Raw genomic sequence first — 11,750 nt, forward strand, 5'->3', positions numbered from 1 at the left:
TTTTAACGCTAATTGGGCATATACTCATCTCTTCTGCAGTTAATGAGCTGTGTAACCAAAGGCATGTATTCCTCATCTGCCTCTTCAAAACTCTCTTTCAAAAATCGACTCGAAAATCTCTTGGAACCGTATCTACGTATAAAATACTCTTGTGTTACCATAACAAACTAATAGATAACTGAGTACACATGTGTAATACCTCACCTGATGGTTCTTCCGGTGGTAACAAGAATCGCACGTGCGCTTGTGGATCAACAATGGTGCTGTCAGCCTTCTCCATGGGTAGGTCTGCTGAACTTTGTTCCTCTCTCTGCTCCTGGGGCGGTGAAGCATTTGCCACGAATTTCATGGCAGCTTGATGTTTCCCACGACAAATTCTACAAATACCTGTGTACATAGAATATGACATCATTTATTTGTAAGGCCAGATTTTCTCCGCTTTCTGGAACACTGACTGGTAATCGAGCTTATAATTCTTGGAAACAAATCAAGGTAGGAATTCGTACTTTAGCTGGATTCGAAGATAAAGAGACAAAGCAGTTTACCCGCTCCAACGGGGACAACAACATTCCATTTATTCTTGATTTCCTTTGCCATTCGCAGGTTAACACCCCTCTCCCTCTTACGCTTACGATTTCCATGGAGTGGATGCTGACATTTTATCGAGGCCTTGAACTTGACGCCTAACTGATCCCGGTGTTTTGGACAAATTGTGAAGTCACGGCCGCCTTCATCAAACAACCCCACGCATGCAAGAATTTGTTCTTTCTCAGAAGAGACACTTGTTTGAGATACAGAGATTTGTCGAAGATGAGCACTTATATCTCTAGCAAGAGCTCAGAGAAAGAAGCTCATTTCCTTGGGATAAAATATCGCAGTGAGAGTCACAGTGCGAGGCAAAGGAACAGGAAAGATTAGACATTGTTTTCACAACGTAAAGGTCACGAAGAAAATAACTTTGTTGTGCGAAGGTCCCACTTACAATCGCAGACAAAGTTGTTTACTTTTCAGTGTAGACGTAATCATTTGGCGCACGAAACATCACAGTTCATGTTTCGCTGAAGTTTTTAAACAATAAGTTCAAGAACAATTTCACAAAAATATATTTAATAATAGTCGTTAAGAAATGCTGTTAAAAAGAAAAAGGAAAGGTACTTTGAAATAAACAAGGCGAGGAAGTGTTTTATTTAAGCTGAAAATGGACAGTAACTATGAATGTCCGTAATTTTCTGTCTCGGCTTATTGGAGGAATAGTTTTCTGAATTTTTTCAGGGAATGTCGGGTTAATTTCTTTTTTCCAAGTTCAGGGTCACGAAATTGTTCTTGAACTTACTATTCAAAAACCTCGGTGAAACATGAACTGGGATATTTCGTGACGCCAGATAATTATCTTTGCGCCAAAAAGTAAACAAAGCAAGAAACCTCGGCGCATCAGTGAAAATGTTTACAGTAGGAATAGTAATTTATTTCCCCCTTTCGATCAATTTTTTTGCCAGTCAGAAACGCAAATGTTTTTGGGAAATGCTAACATTTTTTTTCGTTTTATGCTGTGATGTTCTCAAGTCTCTCAGTGAACCTGCAAACGATATAACGCACGTGAAAATTATCGCTCGGCTCATACACGTTATGTATGCGTAATAACACTGCGGTATTGAAAAATAGTTTTTTCCTTGGGTAAGTCAGCCTTAATGTATATTTTTCTTTAATTATTATTTCCAGTGAATTTTAGAGGGGATCGGTAAGGGGGTTAAGTAGGGGGTCAGTTGACCAGGGGTCAGTGTTTTGTCGTAGCCCCTCTATTACGCGTTGTGATGCCCAGACTCCTCTCCACATTTCAAAGCTTGGCTACTAAGCACTACTTCGTATCGTTTCGATATGGTGTACGAAGTTGAATGTCATGGAGTGTTCCGGCGAAGCGATAATGTTATCAAGAGAAAATCTCAAGTTTAAGAAGAGTGAATTAGGAAGACGAGAAGGTATAACAAGTGAAAATTTGTTATCTAAAGACTTTTAAATGCATTTGAAGGCTCGCAACAGCCGCTGTATCAGTGTTCTGAAACCGCACTTGGTTGTCTTTGTTTTTATACCGATTAGAGCTTCACTGGAACTTCAAACTTTATTGTCTTTACGTTGCTTTTCAATATTTGAGCTTCCATCTTGGGGTTATGGCTAATCTACGGGTGCGGTTTGTGCAGGAACTTTTACGATGTCAGTCATTAAACTAAAATCTTGTGCAAGATGTGCAGGGTTTGAGCTCGATCTGCGAACAAAAAATGGCAGGTCCCAAAAATTTTTTTGATAATTCGTACAGACCAAAGGTGGAAATGAACCGTGGTATAGATATCTCTTTGGGAGGGACTTGGCCACAGGAGATATTTGGCCTCAAAATCACCATACTTTGCTATGCCATTTTACATGGGTAGTTATTAGCTTACATTGATTGACAGGTAATCAATCAAATTACATGAAACTCCCGTACATAACTCATGTAGGACTAATCTACACTCATGTATAGCCACAATTGAATTGGATGAATTGCTCAGGTTTAAGAGCCCCCTACTTTTACCCTCATTTAGTGTAGTATTTAAAGAAATTTATGTGAAAAAAGTAGGGGGGTGGTGTAACTCCCCCCGGAAAATTGTAATTTTGAAACCGTTTTGGCTTTTTGAGTTATTGGGTATGCCCTTCAATCTGGCCAAGTTTCACTGAAATCGGTGAGATGGCATGTATCACCTCTGCCTGGTCCTCTGGTGGACATGCTCTTAAATCTCTCAGCTGTTGTGCAAATGTCCGGCAGGCACCAAACTTGCCCCAGTCCTTCATGATATAAAATCTGGCATGGATGTTTATGAACTGTTACAAATACTGCCTTAGGTTTGCAACTGGCCTCCTCCATGATTGCCCTGGACTCTGCAGGATGGTTTTCCTTTTATCTTGTAAAGGAAAAACACTGCTTATGGCTCTTACTGGATTTGTAGCATTTTATGGTACCATTGTGCTAGCAATTTCAAAGTGAAGACTATGCTGTGGTGCACCTGATTAAGCTATCTTTTTGAAAATATATAACAACCTCCGGATCCCAATATTAACAGCATCTAACTTTTATTGGCCATCTTTTTTCTTTACAGAAACCAGAGGTCTCAGCCAGTTTTAAGGCACCTTAGGCTTGAAAAAGTCTTTTATACCCTTTTTTTCTTCTCATCTTTCATGTTGTTGGTATGAAAGAATTCTATAGCCTCCTTGTGAACCCTCAACTGGTAATGCTCATGAGTCTGTATAACTCCAGAGAAGGAAAGTATGGCGTTTCCATCAATGATATTGTTGGCATTTATACCTTTTGATTTTCAGGAAACGTGACAAAAACCTTCTATTACCCAGTTTTGATACAGGACACAGACTTCACACTGGGAGAACTGAGGAAAAAGGTTGCCACTGAATGTATGTTCAACTTCTTTGCCAGCAAAGCACCCAACTTTTATTGGAAGCAATGCTGTAGTAATAAATGCACTACAATGTGCATCCAGCAGATTGGGTGACTCACCAGAGTGTTTTTGAAAATAATTCTAGTGAAATGTCCACGAAAACAGATCCTTGAATTCTCTTGCGAATGCAATGGAAAATAGTAAGTATGGAGATTTATAAATTAGAGATAACGAATTACACTATGCCTACTAAAAAAAATTGCGTTAGTAAAATCTTAAATAGCAGTGCTTTAATAGGCTATACTTCTGGCTACACCTTGACTTTGGAGCTTCTAAATTGCATAATTCCAGTGGCCAGTTGCATAACACTCTCTTGAGATCAAGTGAATCACATTCAAATGAAACAAACACCAATTATGACGTCAGAAATCCACATGGCCACATGTGGATATCCAATTCTTATGTGTGCAATGTACAATATTTTGTACAGTTGGCAAGCAGAAGGTGACAATCACTATAGAGCTGAAGATTTACTATAGTAAACAGGACAAGTTTACCATTGAAGATGGCTGTATCCTTTTTGGTACTTGAGTTGTTATTCCACTGAAATATCAGGCGGCTGTTTTGTCAGAGTTGCACTTGAATTATCCTGAGATTGTCCGGATGAAGTCCTTTGATATATTGCACATGTGGTGGCCAAGTCTGGATCACGGTGTTGAACAAATGGTACAAGATTGCTACACTCGCCAAGCTAACTGTTCTAGGAACCCCTGAAAGTCAGCAATCCTTGGATCTGGCCAACCCTGCCATGGGAGATACATTTTGACTTTGCCAGTCCATTTAGTGGTTTGATGTTTCTGCATGTGGTAGGTGCAAAATCTAAGTGGATTGAAGTTTTCCCGATGTCTGCAACCACTGCGTCAGGCACTATTCAGATTTTTTGTTTCCTAGTTGCAACTCATGGTTTGTGATGCAAGTCATGCCAAGATAATGTTTTACATTGCACAAAGTCCGAAAACTTCAATTTAAAAAATTTGTAAAAATACCAGAGTCTCGAATAAAATTCATAAACTCTAAAAAGGTATACAATTTTTCTGCTCAGTGTCATAAACAGAGTACAAAGATGTCTATGCCTGTCAGCAATAATAAAAATACATCTTCAATTAAATGTGCATTGTATCTAAGAAGACTTATTTCTATGTAATATAAGCGCAGTAAGCACCCTTTACACCTACTTCTTGCCACTTGTTGCTATATCCCCCCCAACCATAATGTAAGAACTCGTTATCGTAGACTGTCTTCCAGTAGCAGTGTTCTTTGGTCCTCTCTTCCCACCACCATCCAGTCTTCGTAGTGTCACACTGACGCTCACTTCTGGACCTTTGCTTGTATTTCGTGGCAACGACCGCATGGCCTCCACCTTCTAGTGTAATGCTAAGAATGACAGGGTAGCCGTATTTTAAGTAATAGACAGCTTTGGATGCAATCCAAGATGAGCCTCCTCGTTGAATGGATCCTCCACTGCTTTTAGTGCTCCGTTTTTTGCGTTTCTCGACATAAGTAGCAACCCTTGATCTGGATCCTTGGTGTGCTTGAAACCACGGTGCAATGTAGTGCATTTTGGAACGTTGAGTGGAGCCTTCACCATTACTACAGAAAGTTTCAACCTCATCTCATATGTCCTCTACAAAGCGCTTTATGTCATATGTCAGGTATAACGGGGCGACAGTGTACTTATCGCCGTATATTGTTGGACTAAAAAAATCCGGGACATACCTTGCGCGTCTGTCGAAGTATTCAAACACTTGAGCCCAGGCCACAGGACTGCATCCACTCTTACAACTGCAACAATCGTACTGGTCATAGTCAGGAAAGTCGTATTCAGCCACGATCGATCCTGTAGTTATGGAGCATCTGGATCGTTTGGACTGCAAATTTATTTCAAAATGTTTCTTTATCACTTCGTTTTTACGTCCTTTAATTTCCACGACAAATCCTATTTCACGCCACTCTAAGATATTTCCCACCAGTGTCCAGTTGCCGCGTACCTCAAGTTTCAGGTATGAGAGATGATTGGGCGTCTCCATTATAGCAATTGGATTTACCTTGGTACTTCCCTCTGGTTTGCACACGTCGACAAGCACCTTACAGAGTCTGCTGCCACTCGGATCTTGAACTGTGGTGCATGCGTGAATTACCAATGTTTGTTATATAGATGCCAAAAGATCTGAAGTGTTCACCTAGAGCAAGTTTCATAATGGAGCCAGGAAAAAGGGCTTCCTCGTTAATGCCTGTTTTCTTCTTTCCTCCTCCTCTAGGATCCACGTCTGTGGTTGCCCAGTCTGACCGCGACTGCCTCTGTAAAGACCTTTGTCACCACTGCTGTTTAAAGTCCTTAAGACTTTGATTCACCATCTGATCCAGCTCTCGCCAATCTTTAATCTGTTTCACAAACGAGCCAGAGAGATCAAAAAAAAAATGTTGATATTCTATACAATGTTGAAGCTACAAAGGCCAAACTATTTTGAATGTTTGTCTCAGAATGAGATAGGATTGCATGACTGATTAACGCTCTCTTTTATTCAATTTGGGATTTCCTTCACAAAGAGCTTTTAGACTTTCCTATACAGTTATATTGCATCTTTTTCCTTTTTTGTTTTATTTTCTGGACTTTCTGTTGATAACAAGGCCGCACACTCTGCGAGTTTTGCTCAGATTAACGACAGCTAACAAATATTATAAATTACTTGTATAAAAATCAGGTATACACGTTTATCTGTAATGTCTAATTCAACCCACCTGGGGAGTAGTAGCCGTCCAGTTGTAATTCACCGCCACAACAGTTCCATTGTCATTCTTACAAACCGTCAATCCCAGTGGTGACAAGCAATAAAACTTGGCGCACCGCTGACCATTGTCCTGAGCCTGCTGTATGAGCACATTGGTTGGTCTAGGATCCGGGCCACTCTCCACGTCTCGATAATCTCCAGTTTTTTTACTGGAAGAGAGTACTACGTAGTCACTTCTGATGTCAATTTCGTAGTAGGCTATAAAATCTGGTTCAAGGTCCAGGCGATAGATAGGACGGGTGGGACCCAGGTCATCAGATACGTTGACGCAGATGAGGTCTGTGAAGTCCTGATCAGTGTCGCTCAGCTCCACTATGGAGTCTAGGACTTCATAAGGCAGCTCCAATGCGGCTAAGCTTGTCACCAGGGCGATGCCGATACTCATAGGAAGGGGGCTTGTAATGCCCCTGACATTTTATTCAACAGTAACTTTAACCGTACGTCCCTGATGAAATGAAACAAATATATTGCCTAAGTAAGCAGCTTAATAATTATGCCAGTAAAGTAATTATATGTAAACAGGTAAACAAGTAGATAAATGCATTGCCAGAAAAATTGAACCGATATGCGCAGTTGAACCGTGACACTTCAAGCATGCACTATTTTGATCTTCTGATTACAGAAAATATATGGGGAACAGTTTTTGATTGTGTCGTGGTTTCAAACAAATAATGGACCAAATAAACAGACAGACGCAGATAGAAATCAATCCATCCATCCATCAATCAATCAATCAATAAATAGACATAAAAATAAATCAAAATACAGACGAAAGAGGCATTCAAAACAACTAACAAACAACTGTCACTGTAATCTTTCTTTCTAAATTGCCGAAAAATATTCGGTCAGTCACAAAAAAATTGGTCATGTTTTTAAACATCTTATACTGTACGTTTCATTTCAGCAAGCGAACAACAAATGCTATCGGTGTATCTCATTGAAATTACACCAAACAATCACTGCCAGAACATTCAATCGAGAAATGATCACAAGAAAAATACTGCATGCATGATATAAAAGCAGGAAGTATTAGAACAAAATTAATTATACTCGGAAGAAAAGAAAGGTCGTTAAGTTGTTCCAAACATCAAATGTTTTTATTCTTTTGTTCTTTCTGAAGGTAAGAAAGACTGCACTGACTACCAGTTAAGTCCACAAGAAATAAACTATTCTGAGACACGAAACTTTAGGAACATGTAGACGCGTGCCTATTCGAGACAAAACTTGAAGAATTTGTCTTGCACAGAGACACCATGAAAAGAAGGAAAAATAGATGGCGGGTCAAATAACTGGAATTATTGCTGTACGAGTAAGACAGTGCAGTGGAAATGGTTAAGAAAATTATGGTAAAACTCAGACTCCCAAGTTCGATGGGGAAGAGATTCGAATATGGTTCAGATCGACAAACGAGCTTACAAATTATCATGTCAGTGTCGCTACTATTTGGACCTTGCACTGGATTATAAAGTTTTTTTTTTATATTTATGAAACTATTATTAACGTAAAGTATGGCATTGAAAATATAGAGCCGGAAGATTTAGACAGATCTCTTAAAAAGATAACGTGCAGATACCAACTTACCTGAGATCAGCACTGACAAAGGCTAGAAGGTGCCGTTTACTCCCGAATAGGAGCAATCAAACTGATTAAGTTTTGGATCGTCAAGAGCTTTTATATCTTTATATCTTGAACAAACTGTTTAAGTCCTGCTGTTTTCTTTTTCACTTTTCTCACAGAGCAACCGGAAGGTTACAACGATTATGTTACACTGGAATTAGCTTCTTGTTTGAGAAAATATAACGTGGGCATGGCATGACAATGTTTTTTTTTGCATCCTCTGGCTTTGTATCAGCTCATTGCGGCTTAGCGATTCTTACGGTTATTGTACATTAGCTTGGTGGTGGTGCTAGATCGCGAGTGAAACACGTAAAATACCACGTAACATGACGCATGGCATTCGGTTTCCATTCAATGATGATTGCGGGGAAAAATAACATAACAATAAAAACGTAGGACTGCTAAAGGGTGACCGTCTTGATATCTTTCCACACATGGAACTAATTCCGGTGTAATTGAATCGCTTCAACAACGTCTTCCCATTGCTCTCTAAGACAACTGACAGAATTACAGGAAGTCTTAACAGTAAAATATTCTTTTTTCAAGGAAAACCTAGCTCTGTTCTTAACTAGGCCTGTGTATGTGCAAACTTCGAATGACCCAGTAAAGAATCAAGCAGTTAGAGCAATGTCTCAGTCTATGAGGGTCTTGTAAGGTCGTGCAACGCTTCTTGATTTTCTTAGAACTGCCCAACAGAGGTGCATTCAAAATTTAAGAAACCTACTAGGTCTACTCGTGATTCGGAAGGTCAAGATCACCATTTTTAAACTTTCTTTAAAAAGAACTGAAGGCCAAAAATCAACAGTTTTTGAAACATTTTCTTAGAAAGCCTAACATACACACTTAAGTTTGGATAGTTATTTCTGCTTGTTTCTTGTTTTTCATCAGTTTTGAGAGATAAACTATAGATGGTGGCTACATTACCATTTTTTGTCTTCTTCCCTTGTTTGCAAAATTATAACTATGAAGCGGTACATTCAACCATATCAAATTTTGTAGGTCAACAGTTGAGCTTTGTTTGCCAGAGCGCTTAAAGAAATCCAAACAAGACAAGTCGTTGGGATAAATTTTGGCCACGCAGAATGGCCGATTTATTGATTAAAACTAATATGAAATACAATATTAGCGAATTATTATTTGTTAAGCTCTTGCAAAGGAAGAGAAAAAAGGAGAAGTGTCTATATCACAAATACATAACATAACTGAGGTGGAGGAAGGGAGGAGGAGGGTCGAACTCGCTGAGTGTGTCAGGTCTGGAGACAAAGAGGATGAACTCGAGAAACATGCCACGTCTTATACCGATCACTGAAAGAGAGGGTAAGTTGTTGTCCAGTGAAACTATTACCAATAAATTCGTTATTGTCATCGAAGTCATAAGGTTGTCTTGTGATGGTTTTATGATTATTGCTCAATCAAGTTTGTACTTGGTGACCCCGTCCCCATTTAGTTCGACCCTTCAGTACTCCCAGCTAACTCTTTGTTGAAAATGAACACTGTGTTTACAGTAACACCAGGAGCGTGGGTAGAACTGCTAAACGCTTTTATTTGGTGGCAAATAAAATTTATGTATATAATTTGTAATCGAAATAGCGTGAATCGAGTGAACTTGAACTTGATTTATAATACTTCTGTCGCAGATGTCTATAACACCTACTGGATCAACCTGAAAGAAAGCAAAATTGGCGAGTCCCATGACTAAAGATGTCATGTGCACCTCTGATGAGAGGAGTTGTCTCTCATTTCCGGAAACACGATTCTTTTTCTTGCTCTTTGCTATATATCGGGTTCTTTCAGCACTCATTATTCCTGATCTACCTTTGTCATTACAGGACAGGTAAATATGTTGTGATTTTGTTATTTTTTTAACTCATACCATATCTATGCCCCACCATGTGAAATCACACAAATATGAGAGCGATATCTTCTTCGCAGCTTCAATCAATTTATTTTATTTTCCTGTTCTTCAATCGATCGACTGGTGACACTAATTTTTGTTATTTAAAAAAAATACACGTATATTCGCTTCTCATCCTCGTCATTTGAACATAACATGCCTAAAATTCCTTTCTTAACAAATGAACATCAAGAAAAACTTACAGCTGGTATCTATAACATGTTAAATGTTCTAAAAATGTAGAATTAGTCGCTGCGGACTGCCCAAGAGGGCCGTTAGGTGGGTGTGGGTGTGATGATTCCTCTTCAGTCCAGCTGACATGTGCACTTGTGCGACGTTGTTTCTCAGTTAGTCCGGCCAAATACGCCTGGTCCAGTTTTGTTTTAATATTCCTCAGTTTGCTCTTCTCCCATGACAGCTTTCTGATCTTTCGTGGTCTTGGCCCACTCCTTGGTTCTGCTACGTCGTCTTCGCAGCTTTCCTCCTCCAAGATATAGTGTAATGCGTCTGGGGAAGACAGAATTTCTTGCGCCCTTCTCTTGTCTCCTTCAGACAGCACTGTCGAGGTGTCCAGACAAGACAGTCGTTGAGAAAGTTTCTAAAGGAAATAAATGATCAGGACACATGAGAATCTTTTAGAGTACTATTAGTGATATTTTCTTGTTGTTATGGATTTAAGTAGCCCATCCTGAAACATCAAAGACAGAATAGCTATCAAACTGGCCTCATACAATTTATGTACAATACTTACCCTCTTTAAACGATTGCTTCGCTTGATTTGCCTTTGATACTTCTCAAAGCTGTTGTTTGTTTTCCTTGGTCTCCAGTGCTGATGAATAGCAGCTAATTCAAAATGAATAGAGCCGAGTATGTTAGTTGACGAGGCATAATGTCGGTACGAATTGGTAGAAATCACTACAAGAAAAGGAGGTTGTCGCCCAAATGTCATTCATTCAGCGATAGGTGCTTACAGTATTGGCAGTTTTCAACTCGCTTTGAAGACCCAGCTGACTTGTGTTTAAGAACAGTCACAAACTTTTCAACCATTAAGTCCAATTTTGGGATTAATTATATATATAGATAGACAGACAGACAGACAGATAGATAGAGCTACATCACTGAAGCAATCTCGTCGGGACATACCGTACTTATATAGTTGAGGGTAAATCGGGATTTGAAATTGTGAACTTGACTTGGTCAGCGTACTTAGAGTTGTTTATTGCATACTATGACGCTAATTTGAACTCAGCCTACCAGCAGTCTCTCTTTTGCCCTAAGTAAAGTCAGTGAGGGTAAACAAGAAAATAAGTAAAAGTACTAGCAGAGTTAAGCAGGCGCCGGAAGAAGAGCCGCTTTTTTTCCGGTGCCCGCGCTTCGCATAGCTCGCAGCTTTGCCACTCGTGTAACGCACACTTTCAATATTTTCAACTCCTTGTCCCTGATTTCAGAGCAGAGAGACTGCCCGCAGTCCAATTTGACCTAATTGAGAAGCTCGATTGCCTGTAAACAGTACCTTCAAAAAGGCTCTCATAGAACAAAAACGACACAAATTCTATGGCCAGCTGGTGTCTTGTTGGAGGAGGTTCCACTGCTCTTGTAAAGAAATTAGGAGAGAGGCTTACCTTTAATGGTTGACTTCATCCACTTTTTCTTGCTGTAAACTGCCCGCACTTCAGTTAAGAGTTTCTTGGCTTCTTTTAGCACTCTCCTAGCCATAGTCATTTTGTGGACTATCAAAACTGAAAAAGCTATAAGATATTAATTTAAGGATTTCACTCAGCTAAATTAAATGTGAGGGCAAACCTAAATAGAAGCGATCACATACTGTATCGCCAATCATAACAGCAGGTAATTTAGTGCAACAATCAAACAGCCAGTGAGATAATTATAAGTTTTCGTATTATTTATCCCATTGTTGTTTGCTTTAGACCATGGAGAGGCTATTGTTTCCCTGCCGTGAAATTGTGC

The 11,750-nt window shown here is 39.5% G+C and overlaps 1 protein-coding gene and 1 pseudogene across 1 annotated transcript; both read right to left on the reverse strand.

The window, feature by feature from the left end:
* Nucleotides 1-4,618: 4,618 nt before the first annotated feature.
* On the reverse strand, nt 4,619-6,685 carry LOC145497646 (uncharacterized; annotated as a pseudogene).
* Nucleotides 6,686-9,981: 3,296 nt separating this feature from the next.
* Nucleotides 9,982-11,504, reverse strand: LOC145498566 (uncharacterized). Its single transcript, XM_081478473.1, has 3 exons — nt 11,405-11,504; nt 10,534-10,625; nt 9,982-10,380 (listed from the first exon to the last, which is right to left on the reverse strand). Exons 1-3 carry the CDS (start codon nt 11,502-11,504, stop codon nt 9,982-9,984), a joined length of 591 nt encoding a protein of 196 aa, XP_081334599.1.
* Nucleotides 11,505-11,750: the final 246 nt, after the last annotated feature.

Source organism: Orbicella franksi, chromosome 9, assembly GCF_964199315.1.
Source record: "Orbicella franksi chromosome 9, jaOrbFran1.1, whole genome shotgun sequence".
NCBI lineage: Eukaryota > Metazoa > Cnidaria > Anthozoa > Scleractinia > Merulinidae > Orbicella > Orbicella franksi.